Source organism: Petaurus breviceps, unplaced genomic scaffold (assembly GCF_028583685.1).
Source record: "Petaurus breviceps papuanus isolate PSGF00001 unplaced genomic scaffold, PetGlider_PUasm1.0 577, whole genome shotgun sequence".
NCBI lineage: Eukaryota > Metazoa > Chordata > Mammalia > Diprotodontia > Petauridae > Petaurus > Petaurus breviceps.
In genome coordinates, this window is record NW_027186389.1 from 769,008 (window position 1) to 788,925 (window position 19,918).

Sequence of the window (19,918 nt, forward strand, 5' to 3'; positions counted from 1 at the left end):
CTCCGGGAAGGGTATGGGGCGGCATTCCGGCAGGGGGCGCGGCCTCGTCCCACCTGAGGGAAAGGGCCGAGCCGAATTGAAGTAGGCCACGCCCACGAGCCAGGCCTTCCTTTTTCCGGCCGCGCTGACGGGCTAGACGGGACTTCCGGTGCCGGTTCTGAAGCCGGCACAGTACAGGGGGAGTGGGCATGGAGACGCCGGAACCCAACCTGTGGCTGCACAGCTCTCCTGGGGGGCCGCCCCCCATCCCTTTACCCCCCGCGGGCCGCCGTCTCGTGCTGGGTCGGGGACCACTGACTCGAGTCACCGACCGGAAGTGCTCTCGAAGCCAAGGTGGGGAACTGGGCGGCCGGGGGCGAGGGGGAGGGCCTGGGCCCGAGCGGGCGTGACCTCATCTCCCCTCTCCCCCCTCCCCCACCAGTGGAGCTGATCGTCGACCCCGAGTCTCAGGTCGTGATGGTGACACAGGTAACAGCGTGTGGGGACCTGGAGGGAGGGATCCGGTCATAGGGGACCCCCCAGCACGTGGGGTGGGGGCGGGGCCTGACCGGCTGGGCCCTGCCTCCTCCCCAGCTGGGAGTGAACCCCTCCAAGGCTGGGGGCACCGAGCTGAGCCCCGGCGCCCGCGCTCCGCTGGCCGTCGGGGAGACTCTCCTGCTGGTGAACGGTCTGCACCCGCTGACCCTGCTCAGCACCCCGGCACCCCCCGAGGCAGCGCGGGAGACCCCACTGGAGCCCCCCGCCAAGCAGGCCCGTGGCCCCCACGGCTGGCAGGAGCTCGGGTCCCTACTTCTGTTCACGGCCCCCGGAGCCCGGGCCCGCGAGAAGGTGAGCGCCGCGCCCCACGGGCCCCGGGGGTCTGTGCCCGTGCCTGTGCCCAGCACGGCCCAACCTAACATTCTATTCCCCAGGTAGCCTGCTTCGACCTGGATGGGACCCTTATTACCACCCGCTCCGGGAAGGTCTTCCCCACAGGCCCTGAGGACTGGAGGTGAGGCTGCGCTGCGAGGGGGGCTTCCAAGGGCAAGGTCGCCCCCGGTGCCAGCTCCTCCTCCCCTTCCCCCCAGGATCTTGTTCCCGGGGATCCCGAAGCGACTGCAGGAGCTCGAGGCCAAAGGCTACAAGGTGCGTATGGGAGCCATGGGGGTGAGCCGAGAGCTGGGGCCCCTGGCATGACCCTGCTCTGGCCTGTCCACAGCTGGTCATCTTCACCAACCAGATGGGCATCGGTCGAGGCCGGCTGCGCCCCCAGGATTTCCGCACCAAAGTGGAGGCCGTGCTGGCCACCCTGGGAGCCCCTTTCCAGGTGGGCGCAGGCACAGGGTGCAGGGTGGCAGGGGTGTGAGGCCCCCACACCTCTGCCATTCCCACCCTTCTCCCCCTGCAGGTGCTGGTGGCCACGAGCTCAGGGATCTACCGGAAGCCTGTGACAGGCATGTGGGATCACTTGTGCCAGCAGGTGCCCTGGGGTTGCCCCTTTCTTCCTGGTACCCCAGCCCAGCTTCCCTTCCCCAGGCTGCTCCCACCCCAACTCCTTCAGCAGCTCTGTTGTTTTACTTTCTTAGGCCAATGACGGCGTCCCCATTTCCCTGGCCGACAGCATCTATGTGGGAGGTGAGGTCAGGAGCAGGCGTGAAACTTGGGGGGGATCTACATCCAAGGTAGGGGGTTTGACACCAGTTCCTTTTCAGATGCTGCTGGACGTCCAGCCAACTGGGCTCCAGACCGGAAGAAGAAGGACTTCTCTTGTGGGGACCGGCTGGTGAGGGGCCCTTTCTCCCCAGCCCCTGCCTAAGACCCCCACCTGGTGGATCTACCTCCTGATCCTGCTTTCTCTCTCAGTTTGCCTTGAACCTTGGTCTGCGATTCTCAACTCCTGAAGAGTTTTTCTTGAATTGGGCCCCTGCTCCCTTCTCCCTCCCAGACTTTGACCCGGTGAGGTTTGGGGAGCTGTGGGAGGTGGATACACATGGGAGCCTTTTATGGGGTCTAGCCTCACTCCTCCCTGATTTCTTGTAGAGGACTCTGAGCCCCTCAGGGCCCCTGTGCCTGCCCCCCACCGGGCCTCTTGTGGGCCGTGGCCCTGAGATCATCGTTGCTGTTGGCTTCCCTGCAGGTGAGGCAACCTTTGATTCCTGTCACCCCATCCCTGTTACCCTTCTCCAGACCTGTCCCTGATTTCTCTTCCCTGTCCCCACAGCTGGGAAATCAACTTTTCTCCAGGAACACCTGGTGTCAGCTGGCTATGTCTATGCAAACCGGGTATGTACGGGATTAGGTGGGCTGGGGCCAGTCTCCCACTGCCAGGATACCTCCCTTTTAGCAGAGGCTTCATGTGGCTTATGGGAACAAGAGTCCTGTCTCTAGTTGGCAGCCAGGGATGCTTGAGGCAAAGGGATTTGTCTGTGCTTCCTCTGTGTCCCCAGATGGCTAAAGTGGGGAAGTCAGGCTGTGAGCTGAGGCCCCAGGCTTAGTCCCCATCACATTCCCCTAGGACACTCTGGGCTCTTGGCAGAAATGTGTGGCTGTGTGTGCCGAGGCCCTGAAGGCTGGAGGCCGAGCTGTGGTGGATAACACTAACCCTGATCCTGGAAGCCGGGCCCGGTACAGAGCAGGGATGAGAGGATAAGGGGTGGGGGCAGGAGGGGGCCACAGAGAGCCCTTCCAACTTCCCCCTCCCGCCTGACCCGGGCAGGTACATCTCATGTGCCAAGGATGCTGGGGCCCCCTGCCGATGTTTCCATTTCACGGCTTCGTTGGATCTGGCCCGACACAACAACCGGGTAAGAGGGGCCGATGCTTTTGGCCATTTTCTTGGTCTCTGACCCCACCCCTCTGACCTCAGGACTCTGTGACTTCTCCCCCCCAGTTCCGAGAGATGATTGGCTCCCCCCACCCTCCCGTGTCTGATATGGTCATGTTCAGCTACAGGTAACACCTGGGCCTGGATGGGGGGAAGGCTGGGGGAGAGAGCCCTGCAGGCTCCCACCTGACCCCAGGACCCCTCCTCTCCAGGAAACAGTTTGTTGCCCCCTCTCTGGCCGAGGGCTTCTCCCAGATCCTGGAGATACCGTTTCGCCCACATTTCGCGGATGCCCAGCATGCAGCCCTTTACCGCCAGTTCTCAGAGGGTTGAGTCCCCCCACTTCACCCCAAATAAAAATTATTTTCATGGCATCTCCCTTGTCTGTCTGCCCGCCCCTCCTTCGCCCTCATCCTGTCAGAGTTCAGGCCCAGGTAGAAGGCTGGGGAACGAGGACACTTTATTGGGTGGAAGGCCCATGTCAGATGAGATCCATTAGGATGTCCTCCTCCATGACACTGGGGGGCTGCAGACCAGGCTGGGGGACTGGACCCCTGGGGCCTCCACTCAAGATCATCTGACCTGAACAAAGGAGAAAGTCAGGGGGGGGGCTCCCCAAGCCCCAAGACACATGCTCAATCCCTCAATCCACAGGACTCTCCAGCACCCACAGCTTTCCCACCACCAAGTCTGAGGGGTCCCCTCACCTGGCAGAGGGGCCCGTGGGGGAAGTTGTCCAGGCCAAGGCTGAGCAGGTGGAGGGTGCAGCAAGGGCGGGCCCAAGGGTGGCTGGCCCAAGCCCTGATGTGGGGGAGGCAACAGGGTTGGGGCTCCTGGAGGCTGCAGGTGGTGGAGGGAGGCCTGGGGTGGTGGCCCTCCAGCCTGGGGCTAAAAGAGAAAAAGAAGGCACTACGACACTTGGCGCTGGCCTGTGGCCTTGCCATACCACACCCAGCCTCCACCCCACCAGGCTCTCTGGCCTCCATGCACCACCCCCAAACCCTGGCCAGTCCCTAACTGCCCCCTCTAGTGCTCTCTCACTGGCGGTGGGGGTGGCGGGTTCAGCAGGAGACTCCGCAACTGGGGGTTGGCACCCGGGTTCTGGGGCCGTAGGAGAGGCCCCGGTGGGGCAGCTCCAGGAGGGGTTGCTCCAGGAGGAGGCCCCCCTGGAGGGGGCTGGGCAGGGCCTGGGGGAGGCTGAGGCTGTCCACCTGTCCCAGTCACCCCTACTCCTACCCCGCCTGGGGGCTGCGGCTGCGGCTGGCGGAGCTGGAGCTGGAGAGGGATTTAAAGATAAAGCCAGTCAAGTAAGGCCTTGCTCTGAGCCAGAGGGAGATCCAGGGGCCCTTGGCCCACATTACCCCTGTCCCTGCCCTGGCCTCACCAGGCTTTGGGGAGGCCGCTGCTGCTCCTCCAGGAGGGGACCCAGTCCTGGGGGGGCCTGTGGTCCCCCCATCTGTAGGGAGAAAAAAAGGCATCAGAATCTGGGTCTCTGCGGCTGGCCTGGTGGGATCAGGGAGGTGCTGCACTAAGATGTGGGCTCAGGGAGGTGCCCTCAGAGAGGCGGGCCAGGGAGGCAGGCTCAGCGAGGCCGGCTCAGAGGCGCTACACTCACCCCGCGAGGCGGCGGCTGAGGCTGCTGCTGCTGCAACTGCTCCAGCTTCTGCTGCTGCACCTGCTTGTGGTTGGTGATGACCTGGCGGATCCCGTTGACGAAGCCGCTCTGGTCGTTGGGGATCAGCCCCATGAAGATCTTTTTCTTGGAGGAGTAGAGCAGCATGAGGACACGCACCTCACAGGGTGCCGTGTGGTGGAAGTGGACGCAGCCGGCCTGCGGGACGGGGGAGCAGGGGAGGCTCAGGGAGGGCCGGCCCCCCCCCCCCCCCCCCCCCCCCCCCCCCCCCCCACCCCACGGCCGGCCCGCTCCCCCTCCATCCCCTCCCCCCCACGGCCGGCCAACTCACAAAGCCATTGCCCATGATGCGGTAAAGGCCTTTGAGAGATTCCAGGTCCTTGTTGGTGAAATGGAACTGGACCATTCTGGAGTTCCTGAAGAGGGGACCCAGGGTAGTCTGCAGGAAAAAGACAAGGACACACAGCAAGGGCTTGTGGGGGCCTTTTGACAAGGACAAAGAGGCAGAAGGGGGCACTGGGTGGAGGATTGGGCGTCCTAGGAGGAAGGATGAGGACAGGCAGGGGATCCTGGGCGGAGGCCTTCTAGCAGATGGCCCCAAGGGGCCTGGGATGGGTCTGCAGCCAGAGGGGAAGGGCCAGGCCCAAGTCCTGCTCTCACCAGCAGCTGCTGTGGGATCAGCTGCATGATCAGCTTCTGGGGCCACTGCTCCGTCTTCCTGCAGGAGACAAGAGGAAAGCTGTGGTCCTCGGGCCTCCCAGCCCCTCCCCCACCGCACCTCCCAGCCTCTCCCCCAACACACTCACAAGTTCTCTCCCTGATTCACATAGACCTGGCAGGGCAGTGACCGTGTCAGCTTTGTGTTAGCATCCACTGAGGCGGGTTTGGGCTTCTAAAAAGGGAGAGGGAGTGTTATGGGGGCCCTTCCTCCCTGTTTCCACCTGGTCCCCCCTCCCCCCGACCCACCTACCTACCTCCTGCCACTCAAGGACACCGCTCCATGCCAGAACTTTGTTGGTGACCGACTGCTGCCCGGCCCCGAGTGCAGAGCCCCCTAGCTGAGCCGGGCTGGGACCACTCACCCCCGCCGCAGCCACAGGGCCAGCCATGGGGGGCCCTCCAGGCTGGGCAGCAGGCGCCAGCCCAGACCCTGGGGCGACTGGTGCCACCAGGCTGGGCTGGGAGGCAGGGGGCAGCTTGGGAGCCCCAGGGGGCCCTGGAGGGAGTGGAGGGGCTGGGGCCTGGCTGAAGGGGGGGACGACTCCTGGGGCTGCTGCCTGCAGAGGGTTGATAGGTGAGACTGCCAGGAGAGAAAAAGGAGCTGCAGAACAGGGGACTGGGGTGCCCACAGAGGGGCCCCACCCCCCTCAGAGCTGCCACCTCAACACTCACAGCGAGGGCCCAGTCCTGCCTTCTGGTTCTTGGCAGCATCCACGGCATTCTGAGCAGCCACCTGGGCAGCACTGAGGTTACTGGACACCTGGAAAGGGAAGCAAACAGCCCTGGGAAGCCCCGCCATCCCCAGGCCCAATCCCTCTCCCCGTTTCCCAAATAGTCTGTCCCATACCTGGTAGGGCTGGGAGACGGGAGGCAGCGGCTGGGGGGGTGCTGCTGAGAGGGAAGTCCCGGGGGGCGGTGCCGGAGGCAGTGGCACAGGCTGCTTGGGCTGGAGAGAGCCTGGGCCAGAACCTCCACCAACTGGGGAAAAGTCACAAAAAGGAGAAAAAAACTCAATGACCAGAAAAAATGAGACACGAAGCCAGGGGCACAGAAGGGAAACGAGGTGACCCTAGCCAAGCACTGGGATGCTAGGCCTAGGCCTGGAGCCATCAACCTTGGGCCATGGAACCCCCACCATCTCCCAACTTGGCAGCATCAGGTTCCCTGGACCTGGTGCCCCTCTACATTCTGGCCGTTCACCAATGAGCTGAGTCACTAACGTAGGGCCTGCTGCCATACAGTGACCTGTCACAGAAGGCAGGTGAAGCGTGGCTCCTTTTCTGGACCCACCCGGCACTCACCAGGCAGCACGAGGCCTCGCACCAGCACCATATGCCGAGGGTCCTGGCTCACGTCTGCAGGCTGTGTCTCCAGCATGGCGGGTGGTGCCGCCTTCTCGAATAGGAGCCGCAGAGCCGGCAGTTTCCGGGGGGACACGATGGAGAAGTGGATGCCTCGCTGCGGAACAGAGGAGCCCCTCAGAGGCGGTCCCCCCCACACCTCCACATCCACCACCCAGACCCCTGCTGACCTCCCCGATCTTCTGCACGAGGCTCTCGGTGGTATAGCCAGAGTAGGTGGTGCTCTCCACGGCCGGCAGCAGGTATGGGGGCGAGTTACAGATGAGCAGGCAGACCCTGTGCGTCTGGCCGCTGCGGAGAGACAGGACCTCAGGCAGGAGAGCTAGGAGCCCCTGCAGGGCTGACCCAGCCCTACCAGCTCCCCGTGCCCTCCCTGGCCCTACCCCCGTGCCCGCCCCCCCCAGCCAGTGCACCCCCACACCCCCCTCACATCTGCTCTCGCATCTTCTTGAAATCATCGAAGAGCTGCAGGGCCGTGCTCAGCCCCTCTGCGATGAGGCTGCAGCTCTCTCCGCCCCCGCCCATGAACCTGCAGGGGCACAGGAGCCAGCTGGGACCCGGCCCCCCCAAGCGGGAGGGACCCGCCCCCCCCCCCCCCCCGCCCCCCCCCCCCCCCCCCCCGCCCCGCCCCCGCCCCCCACTCACTGGATGCCGTCCAGCCACGTGACGAACTCGTAGGCACTGCTGGTGGGCGCGTGGCACTGCACGTAGGACTCGGGCGCGCAGTCCACCGTGTTGAACACTACCAGGCTGTACTGGGTGCCCCCGTACTGCGGACACAGCGGGAGGCCACAGCTGCCGTGCCCACCTCCCCAGGGTAGGCGGCCCGCCCCCGGCGCCCCCTTCCCCTCTGCCCCCGTCCCCCCCAGGGCCCCTTCCTCACGTCTCCGCCGAAGTCCGTCTCCGCTGGGGGGCCCCCATTGAAGTACCTGGGGACAGAGAGAAACGGGCGGGGTCAGGGGTCAAGGGTCGGGGCTCCCTGGCTCCACGCGGGGAGGGGATGCAGGGGTCCCGGCGGGGCCGCGCGCACTCGCACGGCACGTACACACACATGCACGCACTCGATAGCCGGCAGGAGGTAGTGCTTCCGCAGCCCCTCGAAGTAGGGCCCAAGGTTGGCCGTGCCCTCGATGACGAAGACCACGTCGGCCACCAGGCCGCCGGCGCGGGCCGGGCCCTCAGCCCCGGGCACCATCCCGAGCCCCGCTCGGCCGCCGCCGCTGCCGCCGCCTCGGTCCCCTCCCGCGGTAGCCGCGGCCGCCCTCGCAGCACCCTCGACGAGGCGACGCCGCTCCTGGCGCGCTCCTGATGACGCAGGCGTGGCGGCCATGTTGGTGCGGGGCGGGCTGAGCGAAGGCCGGACCCGAGGAACCAATCGCTGGGAGGGGCGACCGCCCACGCAGACGGTTGCTGGGTGACCGCACACCTCGTCCGTCGCCATCTTTGAGTCGGGCGGATGCTCGACGGAGAAGCCGTCCCTTCCGCAGTCGTTTGGCAACGTCTTTTCTCGCGATACTTTCCGAAACCAGCGAGAATCTCGCCGAGGAAGCGGGCTTGGCAATGCGTCCTGCCTTAGCTACCTGTGACGGACCAACGTTCTCTGGGGCGCGCACTACTTATCGGTTGCTAGGCAACAGCACATCTCCCTAGGTCTCCAGCCGGAGGACAGTTGCTAGGCAACTCGATCCTCCCATCCTCTCTAGGCTGAAAGCCTTAGCTTTGGAGTTTGATCTTCGACAGAGCACCAGAGGGCTCCCTTCTCTGCCGGGCAACATACCTCCGACTTCGCCTTGGCCACATACTTCACCCTCATCGTGTCCATCATGGGTCCCTCTCTTCACCAGGATGGAGGTGCCCGAATTTCTGAAGCTCCAAGGGAGCCAGAATCTCCGTCCCCCACCCAGAGGGAGAGAAAATAAGACAGATGGGCTGAGGAAGGGTCAGGGTTCAAGGATTTTGCAAGCCTGGGTGCCTAGGAAGAGGGGACGGTTGAGGGCTTGAGGGCGGGAGAGAAAATGAGTTAAGTTTTGGACATACTGAATTTAAGATGTCTATGGGACATCCAGTTTGAGATTCTAACGGGGATGAGGAGATGTGAAGACTGGATTCAGAAGAAGTTAGGTCTGTATAAATAGATCTGAGAATGGTCTGCATAGAGAAGGTAAACCATGACACAGTATCAAGGAAGAAAAGAAGGGGGTCCAAGAAAGATGAAGGTTAAAGACTGAGAGGAGGCCGTGAGATTTCGTCACAAAGAGATCATTGCTAAATTTGGAGAGTCTCATTTCAATTGAAGAGGTTGAAAGTCAGATTACAGAAAGCATAGAACAGAGTGAGAAGAGAAGAAATGGAAGTATTGGGTATAGACAGCTTTTTCAAAAAGTTTAGATGAAAAGGACAAAAAAGATTTGGGACAAGAGGTAGAAAGAAATATGGCATCTGTTGAGGTCATTTCAAGGATATCTAGAATACTTCCCCAACTTATTCCTCTCCATGAGCTACCCCTACCCCACCTCAGCCACACACAAAGATGGCCATACCCTTGATCTGGCCATCACTCACAAATGTATCACTTCCAATATTCAAGAATTCCAAAATCCTTTTATCTGACCCTAATCTATTGACTTTTCACCTCTCCCTCTGCCTTCTTTTCCATAACCCTTACTCTTCATCCTAACTGACCTCCAATCCCTTGGATTTGGATCTGCCTTTCAGATGTCTAGGCCTGGAGGTCCAGTAGATATCTTCAACTTAATATGTCCTAAATAAAACTTACTTTTCCCCCTAAAACCTCCCCACTCCTGCCTACCCTGTGATGGAATTAGGGCAGCACACTGTGAACCACTCACTCCATCTTGTCACTCAGTTCTGGAGCTAGCTCAAATGCTTTTCTATTCAATTATGGATCTAGTCCAATTTCGGTCTTGTGAGAAAACTTTACTCAATTGTGAGAACTGGGAGAAAACCTTATTGTATTGTTTGGACCTAGCCCTGCCTGGCTGGGAAACTGGACCACCTCTCCCAGCTGCTTAAGAAATCCTTAACAAAAGACCTAGTTTGCTGCCCAAAAACCTGGTCAGATCCAAAGAACGATGCAAGGAGTTTGAGTTCTCAAAGTTGTACATCCCAAGCAGCCCCTCTTGACCTATCTGAAAACTGGCCCAGCACTGATCATCCCATATTGTTTCCCTGTCTCCTTGATTGTATACAGACACTTGGGAGGCAGGGGATATCTGGGAATTGCACCAGTTCACTCTTCCCCTCCCAACTCAGAAAGTCCCTAATCTTTCCAATTAGAAATCAAATGACAATGCTGTATCCGGGTTAGTGGTTTGATTTTAATGAATTGGTCTTATTTGATTGTTTCTAATGTATACAAATCTGTCTTCCTGTTTTCGAGGTTCAGTGCCAAAGCTGAGAAAGGCTGTTGGTCCCAATTTGTTGGGAAATCACCCTGCAGTGCTTACTTGGAAAGTTCAGGAAGCTCAGGCCTTTGTTCCTTCAGTCATTTCTCCTGCCAGGCCTATGACTGTAGAGGCCACCACCACCCTCCCAGTTCCTCAGGCTCCCAACCTAGGAGGCACCCTGGACTCCTACTCCCATGCCCCGCCCCCACATCCAATATGGTGCCAAGGCCTCTCGATTTCACCTGTGCAGCATCTCCAACATGCCCTTTTCCTACCCTGGTGTGGACCATCATCACCTCCTATTTGTATTATTGCAATGGCTGCAGGTGGGCCTGCCTGCTTCCAGAAGCTCCCCACTCCAAGCCATTCTCCATCCAGCTACCAAAGTGATTACCCTAAAGCTCAGGTCTAGTGATGTCCAAATTACACCCCCCTCCCCCCCCCCACACACACACACACACACACACAAAGTCAGCAACTCCTGTTGCCTCCATGAGCAAATGCATAATACTCTGGCATTCAGTGCCCAACCCCCTCCTGTCTCTCCAGCCCCCTTACACCTCACTCCACAATACACACTGTTCAATAGTGACACCAGCCTCCTGGCTCTTTCACAGACAAGATCCTGCACCTCTGGCCTTCCCCCAGGTCTGGAATTCTCTCCCTCCTCCACTCTGACCTCTAACCTCCCTGACTTCCTTGAAGTCCCAACTGAAATCTCACCTTCTACTCAACACCTTCCTCTGACACCTCTTAATTTCAGTGCCCTCCTTCTGCTAATTGTTCCCAATTTATCTCAGATGTAGCCCAGCAGAGTGCCTGACACATAGTAGGTGCTTAATAAATGTTCATATGAATTAAATAGTTCAAGGTGAAAACAGGAGCCTTTATAGGCATCATAGAAGAAACCAACAGATGGGAAGACACTGAAAGTTAGAGATAGGGAATGGTAGTGAAGGCAATCCGCTAGAAAAAATGTGGAGAGGAGGGGTGGAAACAAGCATTAAGTGCCTACTGTTTGCTAGGCACTGTGCTAAGCATTTTACAAATATAATCTATTTTGATCCTCACAAAAACCCTGGGAGGAAGGTGTTATTTTCATGTCATAGTTGAAGAATGCTGGGCAGAGAGAAATTAAGTGACTTAGGAAGTACCTGAGGCTAGATTTGAACTTGGGTCTTCCTGACTCCCCACCCAGCATTTTTGCCACTGTGACACCTGACTGGAGGACAAGAAAACTTTCTTGAGGGAGGGGGTAGAGGGAGGTCTCTTCAGGTGCTGTACTCCTGAATAGCACTCGAAGGCTACAGGGTCCCCCTGAACCCAGGAGGGAAACAAGGGAAAATCTCACATTCTGGGGTAGTGGGCCCAGGCCAGGAGTCAGCTTAACTGCCCTGGGCCTAGACTATCACACAGCCCTGGGAAAACATCTGGTGGGTGACCCTAGGCTGGATAATACCCTGTCCTCGGTCAGGAGTTCTGGGTATAGCCTCAGCTGGTCAAGTGCCCTTTGCTATTCGTTTCTTGGCAAAGAGAAAAGATTCCCCACTACCACCATGTGGCCAGAGAAGTCATGCGGACGTGAGCAGCCATCCCCGGAAGCTCTGGACCCCTGAGACTTTCAGGATTGAGGGGTGGGGTTCATTGGGGGAGGGGAAGGGGAGTGCTGTGAAACAGGCGGGTCTCAAGTCGCAAATCAGGGATTGCAGGTTACACCTAGAGCCATTCCCTAGGCTCAGTGACTGAGGGGCAAAAGGAGAGCAGCTCTGGACCCAGAATCACAGAGCTTCGAGGAAAGGGATCTCCTAGCGCAGACTCCGGGCGTCGATCTCCACCGAGAATTCAAAGTTCTTGCTGACCAAGCCCTTGGTAGTCAGGTCAGAAAATAATGACTGCATCCATGCACGTTCCGTTCCGCGGGGAAGCTTTGCAAACGCGCCTAAGGGCCGCCACGCTCGGCTCCCTCAGCATGAAGCTGGGAGCCCCGGGAGGCCCTTGGCACCGCGTGCTAAAGCACTGCGTTCTCGTGCATCCGTTTAAGCCATCTCAAACCGCGGCACACAAGCGGCATGAATGCAGGCGACTCGGAGCAAACATTGTCGCTATGGCCAGGCCTGGCGTTATGAGGGGGAATCCAGGGCCGGCTTCATCACGGAAAGCCACGCACCCGGCCACGTCAATCATCAGTCGATGCAGAAGCAGCTGCTGACAAAGGGCCGCACCCATGGGGGCCAAGGGGAGTCAGAGGGCGCGGACCCAGCCCCGCCCCCGCCGCTGCCAGCCGAGAGAGGAGGCGCCGGTGCCGGCACACGAGGCTGGTTGCCGGGCAACCCCTTCAGCCGCGGCCATCTCTGAGCGGCGCTGCGACCTCAGGTCAGGAGTTAGCGGCAAGGAGCGCCCAGGGATCATGGGACTCCCAGGAAGGGGGCCCGGCTCCCCGCAGAGCCACTAACTGCGGAGCACGTCCCGACAGCCGGACACTGGGCCCTACGAATCCCGGCCACCGCCATCTTTGTTGGGGGCGCGCGCACTTCCTGCCAGTGGGCGGAAGCGGAGCCGCCTGCGAAACGAAGAGGGCACCACCGTCCCGGGAACACCGCGGGCAGGCAAAAGGGGAGCCCCTCCCCCCCTGGACCGAATCGCCGCCATCTTTGATAGGGGCGCGCACTTCCGGCCACCGGGCGGAAGTGCGGCCGCTCTCTGGAGCGAAGTTGAGGACCTCGTCCCCGCGGGTCCGAGCGCTCTTGGACGGTCCCTACGCGACCCCTCGGCCTCCCCGAAGGGCCGGCATGGCGGAGGAGGGCGCCGCGGGCGCCGTGCACTTACTCTGCCTCGCCGCCTCCAGCGGAGTCCCCCTATTCTGCCGGAGCAGCCGCGGGGGCGCCCCCTCCCGGCAGCAGGTGCGCCCCCTGGCGGCACGGGAAGGCGTGAAGGAAGGGGAGAGAACTACAGCTCCCGGCAGCCGCCGCGCGCTCCGGGCCCCCGAGCTGCTGGCGCGGGGCCTGCCGGGAGCTGTAGTTTTCGGGGAGCACTTGGCTCCCGTCCTCACCCCTTGCCCCCTTCCAGCTGCCTTTCTCGGTTATCGGCTCCCTCAATGGCGTGCACATGTTCGGCCAGAACCTGGACGTGACGCTGCGCTCCGCACGCACTGAGGACACGGCCGTGGTGTGGAAGACTTTCCACGACAGGTGGGCCGGGCCTGGACCGCCGTGCTGTGCTGGGGGGTGAGGATGAACGACGCCCGCCTGTGCGCCCCAGCCTCGCCGTTTGCAATAAACTCAGGCAGTGAGGACAGGGGCCGCAGTCGGGGGTTTCGGGGTCGGGGCCCCCCCCCCTCCTCTCCTTCAGCGTCACCCTCATCGTCCTGTGTTCGGAGACGGGACTTGAGGAGCTCAGGTTGGAGCGGCTGCTGGAGCTGGTGTTTGGGGCCATGGTGAGAGGCGGCCGGCTGGGTGCGGATCCCTCCCCTCCCGCGGCCTGGTGTCCAGGCCCCCACAATGTCTGTCCCTAGGTCCTGCTGGTTGGCCTTGAAGAGTTGACCAAAATTCGCAATGTGGAGAGGCTGAAGAAGGACCTGAGGGTGAGGGACGCGGAAGGGGGGAGGGGGAAAGCGGGGGGGGGGGGGGGCGGGGGGGGGGGCCGGGGGGGGGGGGCGCAGTTTGGTGGTCGTACCCCAGGCCCTGCCTGGTCCTTCTCTCCTCAGGCCACCTATGGCCTCATCGACAGCCTTCTGGTGGACACGGAGCTGGCCGGGGACCTGACCCAGTGCGTGGATTGCATCGTCCCTGCCGACGGGCCGCTGCTGCAGGTCGGGGGTGGCCGGGGATGGCCAGGAGGCCCCGGGAGGGCGGCAGGGCTGGGCCATGTGGACGGACCTGCTCATGCCAGCCCTTTTCCCGCAGGAGGCCCTAGCAGGCTTCGCCAAGGAGATGGGCAGCGCCTTCGCCAGCCTGGTGGCAGGCGGCCGCGTGGCCGCGGGAACGGAGGGCTGGTGGCGCCTGGGGGCGCCCGAGGCGGTGCTGCTTCCGTGGCTTGTGGGCACCCTCCCGGCCCAGACTGCCCGCGATTACCCCGTCTACCTGCCCCACGGGAGTCCCTCGGTGAGTGAGCGGCAGGGGGGGCCCCAGCAGGGGGACCGGGGCATCTGCCTGCACCCCCTAAGCCGCCCCTTTGCCAGGTGCCTCACCGGCTGCTGACGCTGATGCTACTGCCCGGACTGGAGCTGTGTGTGCTGTGTGGGCCTCAGCCGCCTCTGAGCCAGGTGGAGCCTCAGGTGAGCCCCAGCCACTCACCCAGGGGTCCAAAGGTAGAGCTCGACACCGCCCTTGACCCTGGCCTCCGGCCCTCCCCCCCATTCTGTCCCAGGTCCTGGAACGCTGGTGGCAGCCCGTGCTGGAGCCACTGAGGGCCTGCCTGGCCCTCGCACCCCAGGGGATCCCTGCAGGCCTCCCCCTGCACCCTGACATCCTGGGGTAAGTGCGAGGGGAGCCAGGACCTGGATGGCCTAAGCCTCTGCCCCAGGACTGTGGGCTAACAGGGTCTTCCTCACCAGGCTCCTCCTCCTACACCTGGAGCAGAGACGGGGCCTCTTCACAGTGGACCTCGGTGGAGAGGAAGGTGAGCCCTGGGATGATGGGAGTGCAGCATGGGAGAGGGCTCTCAAGTGGGAAAGGGAGGCAGCTTCAGGGTCCTCCTTCTCCACCTAGGTCCTTCTCCCAGTACCCGCCGGCGCCTCCTACGCTCCTTCTATGTGCTGGTCACTGCCACCCACTTCCCCCCAGGTCAGCCAGGTCAGCCAGGCCTGAGGCTTCTCAGGGAGGGGAGGGAGAGGAGAGGGGAGCCCTGGGTGCCTAAGCAACTTTTCCCTTTTCTCCTCAGAGGACAAAGCCGAGGAGCAGGGGTGCCCCGTGGAAGCCCCTCGGGCCTGCTACGTGGTGTCTGGGGCAGCTGTGGAGGGGCCACAGGGCCGACAGGACCCTGGAGCTGGGCTCCGGCTGGTGGCAGTGCAGGCAGGGCCCCTCCGCCTCCTGCTGCTGGTGAGTCCCCGGAGCCCAACACATGCCTTACGAGGCCTGGCTACTCGGAGCCTACAGGTGCTTACACCATTCCTCTAAGCCCCAATAAAGTGCCCAGAACCACCAGTGCCCCAGCTTCTCTTCTCTTTATTTGCTCACATTGATACAGTGGGCTAGGAGCGGGGCAGAGGAGGGGACGGCCCGAGCCCCCTCCCCTCTGTGCTTCAGGGAAAGGGACCCCGACACTGTAAACAGCAGCAGATCAAAAAATAGATACAAAAGGGTAAAGGGGACAGCCCTGGCCGGGGGGCCGGGCTCCCCCACCTGGAGGCCAGGTCTGACTCCAGGTGCCCTTGTCCTCAGAGTTCTGGTACCCCTGGCCCAGACTCCCAAGGAGCTGAGCCCAATCGCCCCATGGGCCCCATCCTCATCCCGCTTGGGCAGGGGCACCCACGGTCCAAGATCAGAACTGCTCAGCCAACAGCTCACACAGGTGACGAGATACGCTCTCCTTGCTGGTCCGTAGAGTCAGGCGGTACATCTGGGGCGGGAAGACGTGAGAGGGTGGGAAAAAGCATCAGAGAAGGGGGCAGGGCAGAGAACAGCAAGAGCCCAGGGCCACCCTTTCTCACCTGGGCCTGGGCATTGGGCTCCAGCCTGAGCAGGCAGCCCACCTGGAGGGCCTTGGTCTGCACAATCCCAGCACCCACGTAGTTCTCAGGGTTTGGATCCACATTGTCCAGCAGGGCTGAGCCAAAGCCTAGGAGCTGTGAACACAAAGGAGACAAAAGAGGGGTGGCTGCAGGGTCCCTGACCCCTGACCTGGGGGACCCTGCTTCCTCACCTTGGCCTTGGTCACCTCTGAATCCATTGGATGATTGGCTTGGAAGATCTTCTGGGCTTCCTGCTGGGGGCTGGAGATGATGGGAGAGACGGAAACCAGGCTGAGCCCCAGTGGGGCCAGCCTTGGGGCTGCACACGTGCACCCACTGCCCACCCCCAAGCCCTAGCCCAGACCCTCAGCAACCCCTCACAGGCTCAGCTGCTTCCAGCGCTGGAAGAAGTCCTGGGCAGACATCTCAGTGGGCTGGAAAAACTTGTTGATGGTCACTGGGAGCTTGAGAGTGAGAGCCTGAGGAGCCCCCCCATACCTGAACAGGAGGAAGGCAAAGGAGGATCTAGGTTGTGCCTTCCTGGTCAACCTGGGCACCAGGCCTGGCCCTGTGCCCAGAGCTCTCTCTCTCTGCCCAGTGCTCTCCCCCCAGCCTGGGCACCAGGCCCAGCTCCAGCTCCTCACCTGAAGCGCACAGTTAGCAAAGGGGGCGTGAGGAAGTCTCTCAGACACTCAATGTTGAGGACTTGCTGCACCTGTGCACCCCCATCCACCTGCCCTGGCACCCGTTTAGTCTGCACCACCAGCTGTGCACCCCAGAGGTGTCAAGGAATGAAACCTGGGTAGGCAGCTAGGGGGTGTGGAGGATGAGGTGATGTCATGCAACAGGGCGGGCCAAAGTTGGGCCCTGGGGCCTCATAGACCTAGAGTCTAGGGCAAGGGAGAGGGAGAGGGCAGAGAAAGGTGGGGAGCCTGGAATTGGGGCCACGATCTTGAGGATATGAGTCTGGAGTTCCCCAGGATGAGTGACACTGGGACAGAAGTTCTGGAACTGGGCCGAAGTCTTGTTTCCATAGAAGAGATACATGCGGCCTGGAGAGAGAAGAGGCCTCTGAGCCTGGCTCGGGGGCTGCCACCCGTCCTGCCCACCCCCCACGCGCCCTCCCACTCCCAGGCTCACACACCCAGGTTCTGCCGGAACTCTGACTTGACCCCGATCTGCAGCAAAGCATTCTCAAAGAGGACCCCGTTGTTCTTGCACACAAACCTATGGAAGGACAGGGCTGGAAATGAGGGAGGGCCAGTGGTGAAGGCCAGCAGGGAGGGCAGCCAGTGGGGAGGGTCAGCGGTGAAGGGCGGCCCGTAGCTCTGGGCCCCAGCCCTGCCTCCCCACAGCCCCCCAGCACTCACTTGTTCAGCAGCTCATCAGCCTCGGGGATGGGGACACCAGGGTCCTCGGCAGCTGGGCTGAATGGAGAGAGAACACATGAGGCCGGAGGGGCGGGGAAGAGGAGAAAAGCTCCCCCAAAAGACACAAGAACAAAGCAGAGAGGGCTCCCCTTCTCCCAGGGCCTCCCCTCAGCCCCCCATGCCCCTGACACTCCCGGCCCCTTCCCCTTACTCAGCAGCTGGAGCCTGGTCGGCCAATAGGGCCCTAGGGCTCTCAGGGGCTGGGGGCTCCAGCTCACTGGGCCATCCAATCCCAGGACAGACACGGGAGAAGGACAGGGCGGGCAGCCAATCCCAGGGAGGCAGCAAGGCAGAGAGAGGAGAGCAGGCTGAGCACAGGGCTGATGACGGCCAGGAGGGAAGGACAGAGGGAGCCAGAGAGAAGGGCCTAGGACTCAGACAACAGACAGGGCGCCCGGAGAGGGGCTTGGTGGGCCGCCCACGGGAGGGCTGGGGGCTGCCCCCGGTACCTGAGGAAGGCTTCCTCGGGGCTGGGCCCCAGGCTGGGAGGGCCCCCCACGGGGCTGTCAGAAAACACGTCCACCAGAAGGCTGCCGGCACTGGGGGGAGCTGGGGGGGCCGCAGGGGGAGGGGCCGCCCGCAGCCCCAGGAGGTCGGCCGAGGGCGAGGGTGTCGACTGTGGAGAGAAGGTCCCCGTGTGGCCTGGTTGGGGGCCGGGGGCCGAGGGCAGCCCCCCTGACTCCCCTGCCCCTCGGCCTGCTCCTACCCCAGCACTGGGGGCTGGCTCCACACCCCCGTTCACGTCGCCCCCGGCCCCCGGCTCCCTGCGCCCATCATCCAGGGTGCTGGCTGCCCCGGGGCCCTTCTTCCGCTTGAGCTTGGCCAGGATGGACGACTCCCTCTCTGGGAAAGGAGGCATCTCTTCCAGCACGGTGGCCTGGGGGGACAGAGGGGGGCATCAGGTCCTGGTGGGCGGGGCCCCCACCCCCCCCCAGCGGCCCCACTGACCAGGACGTCGGTGCTGGCAATGGAGCTGAGGGTGAGGTACTCGACCGCACGCTGCTGCAGCTCCACGTCTGCGTTGCGCAGCTGGGAGCCCGCCCGCAGCACCGCCTGGATGGTGGCCTTGGTCTCAGGGAACAGGTTGATGAACTTGATGTAGGTGGAAAGCAGCAGCGCCCGCGTGGCCACGCTGCACAGGTGGAACTTGGAATGCAGCAGCGAGAACTGCACTGGGGGGCTGCGCGGGCACAGGGCACAGGCTGGCACCACACCCTGGAGCTGGCACCCGCCCGCCCTGCCCAGAGCCTGCAGCCCTCACCTGGAGCGGGGGTCCCCAGCGATGAGATTCCCAAACTCTCCGAGGATGTAGCCGCCAACCTTCACCATATTCTCGTGGCAGGCGGGGGCCTGGAGGGCCTGGGGGAGGGAGGGGCCAACAGCGTGACCTGTGGGGGTGAGGGGCCCAGGGGAGGGGACAGGGGCCTGGGGGAGGGAGGGGCCAACAGCGTGACCTGGGGGGGGGGGGGGGGGGCCTGGCCTGACCTCAAAGACAGTCTTGGCCGCATAGCCCTGCACATCATCCCGGTTGGTGACAATCTGGAGCACGCGGTACCACACCTCCTCGCTCACATAGTCGCCTGCGATGCGGATCAGGTTGAGGATGGTGTCCACGTACCAGCTGTAATCCACGGCGTACTTCTCCGCCAGGATGGCGACCTTCAGCACCTGGCGGGGGTGAGGCAGGGATTCTGTGGGTGAGGCAGCCCCTCCCCGGCCTCCAGCCCCCGGGGTCCCCACCCTGCTCGGGGGTCAGCTCACGATCTCCTCCCGGATGGCGTAGTCGGCTGTCTCCAGGTAGCGCAACATCTCTGACACGATCTGCTTGGCATTGCTGCGGTCACACATGGCGTAGAGGAGGTCGGCCGCCCGCTGTCGCACACTGACATCGCGCTCCGTCTGGGGAGGATGGGGACACAGTGAGGGCCGGGGGAGGAGGGGGGGTGGGAAACACCGGTGGGGGGGCTAGGGTGGGACAGAGACTGGCAGGACCGGGGCGCTACCTTCAGGGCGTTGATGACGGTGTCGATGTGGGTCTTGACGGCCTCATGGGAGAACTCGGAGCTGGCCAATGTGCACATGCTCTCCAGGGCCAGGTAACGCAGGTTGGTCTCCCGATGCTGGAGGAACTGGCCCAACTGGTTGCAGGCCCGAACCAAGAGGTTGGGCTCACTGTGGGGCCAGGGAGAGAGGTAAGACAGCGGCTCATCCTGGCCCGGCCTTCTCCAGCCCCCGGCCCGGGCAGCCCCCAGACCTGTCATAGTGGATGATGAGGCTGATGGTCTCAAAGAGGACGGCATTCTTGGCATTGGAATGCTGCACCTTCTTTGACTTGGGGGGCTCCTGAGCCTTGTTCAGGACCGTTTCCAAACACTCCACCAGCCGACCCTTCACCGCAGCGTCCTCTGGGGCCCATGGGGGACAGGGAAGGGTCAGTCACGGCCTGTCCTTCTCTGCCTGACCCAGCCCAGCCCAGCATCCCCTGAGTATGGCCTCAAGGCACCACCCCCGATCCAACTCCACTCAGCCCACGGAGGCTGGACATGAGGGTGAGGCCCCAGGAGGGCTGCCCAAGCCTCTTCATCCCCATCCTCCTCCCCTCCAGTGGCCTGGCCACCTGCAGGCCCAGGCTGCTCCAGAACCTTCCAGAAACAGGGCCTACCTGGTGGTGCATAACACTGCAGTAAACGGAGCAGCTTCACAGACAGCCACGGGGCAGGGACAAAGTAGTAAGTGTAGTCCTGGAGGTCTGTGGAGGCTGAGGAGACGATCTGAGGGGTGTGGGGGAAGGGGAGGACAGAGGTGAGCCGGCAATGGGGAGGGGGGGAGAGAGACGGAGCGGGGGAGGAGAGAGGGGGAGGAGAAGGGGGGGAGAGAAACAGAGGGGTAAAGACAG

The 19,918-nt window shown here is 62.4% G+C and overlaps 4 protein-coding genes across 9 annotated transcripts; 2 read left to right on the plus strand and 2 right to left on the minus strand.

Annotated features, from left to right (window-relative positions):
- The first annotated feature begins 37 nt into the window (after window positions 1–37).
- Window positions 38–3,177, plus strand: PNKP (polynucleotide kinase 3'-phosphatase). Of its 2 annotated transcripts, XM_069103317.1 has the most exons (16): window positions 38–333; window positions 422–468; window positions 574–828; window positions 912–991; window positions 1,068–1,125; window positions 1,199–1,306; window positions 1,388–1,459; window positions 1,566–1,614; window positions 1,692–1,762; window positions 1,843–1,935; window positions 2,020–2,116; window positions 2,201–2,262; window positions 2,495–2,604; window positions 2,696–2,783; window positions 2,870–2,931; window positions 3,016–3,177. In XM_069103317.1, exons 1-16 carry the CDS (start codon window positions 189–191, stop codon window positions 3,134–3,136), a joined length of 1,518 nt encoding a protein of 505 aa, XP_068959418.1. In that variant the 5' UTR covers window positions 38–188; the 3' UTR covers window positions 3,137–3,177. The 2 variants fall into 2 exon arrangements, with proteins under 2 accessions (XP_068959418.1, XP_068959419.1); XM_069103318.1 differs by lacking the exon at window positions 1,199–1,306.
- Window positions 3,178–3,243: 66 nt separating this feature from the next.
- On the minus strand, window positions 3,244–7,778 carry MED25 (mediator complex subunit 25). 2 transcript variants are annotated; one of them, XM_069103312.1, is made up of 17 exons: window positions 7,579–7,778; window positions 7,401–7,446; window positions 7,163–7,287; window positions 6,948–7,046; window positions 6,688–6,808; window positions 6,458–6,614; window positions 6,004–6,134; window positions 5,829–5,916; window positions 5,411–5,736; window positions 5,243–5,328; window positions 5,097–5,154; window positions 4,768–4,875; window positions 4,419–4,634; window positions 4,188–4,259; window positions 3,845–4,078; window positions 3,511–3,691; window positions 3,244–3,385 (listed from the first exon to the last, which is right to left on the minus strand). In XM_069103312.1, exons 1-17 carry the CDS (start codon window positions 7,710–7,712, stop codon window positions 3,285–3,287), a joined length of 2,283 nt encoding a protein of 760 aa, XP_068959413.1. In that variant the 5' UTR covers window positions 7,713–7,778; the 3' UTR covers window positions 3,244–3,284. The 2 variants fall into 2 exon arrangements, with proteins under 2 accessions (XP_068959413.1, XP_068959414.1); XM_069103313.1 differs by having other exon boundaries at window positions 4,040–4,078; window positions 7,579–7,774.
- Window positions 7,779–11,510: 3,732 nt separating this feature from the next.
- FUZ (fuzzy planar cell polarity protein) lies at window positions 11,511–15,220 on the plus strand. 4 transcript variants are annotated; one of them, XM_069103325.1, is made up of 11 exons: window positions 11,511–12,824; window positions 12,991–13,112; window positions 13,273–13,357; window positions 13,436–13,504; window positions 13,628–13,732; window positions 13,827–14,024; window positions 14,102–14,197; window positions 14,290–14,396; window positions 14,477–14,541; window positions 14,631–14,714; window positions 14,803–15,067. In XM_069103325.1, the coding sequence occupies exons 1-11, from the start codon at window positions 12,714–12,716 to the stop codon at window positions 15,036–15,038; spliced, it is 1,278 nt and encodes a 425-aa protein (XP_068959426.1). In that variant the 5' UTR covers window positions 11,511–12,713; the 3' UTR covers window positions 15,039–15,067. The 4 variants fall into 4 exon arrangements, with proteins under 4 accessions (XP_068959426.1, XP_068959425.1, XP_068959427.1 ...); XM_069103322.1 differs by having other exon boundaries at window positions 12,083–12,824; window positions 14,631–14,705; XM_069103324.1 differs by lacking the exon at window positions 14,290–14,396 and having other exon boundaries at window positions 12,078–12,824; window positions 14,803–15,220.
- AP2A1 (adaptor related protein complex 2 subunit alpha 1) lies at window positions 15,067–19,835 on the minus strand (the record flags this gene model as incomplete). The annotated part of the gene is made up of 17 exons (XM_069103450.1): window positions 15,067–15,480; window positions 15,572–15,706; window positions 15,784–15,853; window positions 15,974–16,090; window positions 16,237–16,359; window positions 16,554–16,644; window positions 16,737–16,819; window positions 16,963–17,019; window positions 17,472–17,638; window positions 17,729–17,899; window positions 17,971–18,202; window positions 18,284–18,381; window positions 18,508–18,690; window positions 18,784–18,921; window positions 19,026–19,194; window positions 19,277–19,427; window positions 19,685–19,835. Coding segments are annotated over 17 exons (2,214 nt in total), but the record flags the coding sequence as incomplete, so codon positions are not given.
- Window positions 19,836–19,918: the final 83 nt, after the last annotated feature.

What these genes read in the sequence shown, in the direction of transcription:
- PNKP (XM_069103317.1), top strand. Translation starts at nt 189, where the DNA reads ATGGAGACGCCGGAACCCAACCTGTGGCTGCACAGCTCTCCTGGGGGG. An exon ending in ACAGGCCCTGAGGACTGGAG is followed by an intron (nt 992 to 1,067) that starts GTGAGGCTGCGC and finishes CCTTCCCCCCAG; the next exon opens with GATCTTGTTCCCGGGGATCC. An exon ending in TCTCTTGTGGGGACCGGCTG is followed by an intron (nt 1,763 to 1,842) that starts GTGAGGGGCCCT and finishes TTTCTCTCTCAG; the next exon opens with TTTGCCTTGAACCTTGGTCT.
- MED25 (XM_069103312.1), bottom strand. Translation starts at nt 7,712, where the DNA reads ATGGTGCCCGGGGCTGAGGGCCCGGCCCGCGCCGGCGGCCTGGTGGCC. An exon ending in AAGAAGATGCGAGAGCAGAT is followed by an intron (nt 6,809 to 6,947) that starts GTGAGGGGGGTG and finishes GTCTCTCCGCAG; the next exon opens with CGGCCAGACGCACAGGGTCT. An exon ending in GTGTCCTTGAGTGGCAGGAG is followed by an intron (nt 5,329 to 5,410) that starts GTAGGTAGGTGG and finishes CTCCCTTTTTAG; the next exon opens with AAGCCCAAACCCGCCTCAGT.
- FUZ (XM_069103325.1), top strand. Translation starts at nt 12,714, where the DNA reads ATGGCGGAGGAGGGCGCCGCGGGCGCCGTGCACTTACTCTGCCTCGCC. An exon ending in TGGAAGACTTTCCACGACAG is followed by an intron (nt 13,113 to 13,272) that starts GTGGGCCGGGCC and finishes CCTCTCCTTCAG; the next exon opens with CGTCACCCTCATCGTCCTGT. An exon ending in GGCTGAAGAAGGACCTGAGG is followed by an intron (nt 13,505 to 13,627) that starts GTGAGGGACGCG and finishes TTCTCTCCTCAG; the next exon opens with GCCACCTATGGCCTCATCGA.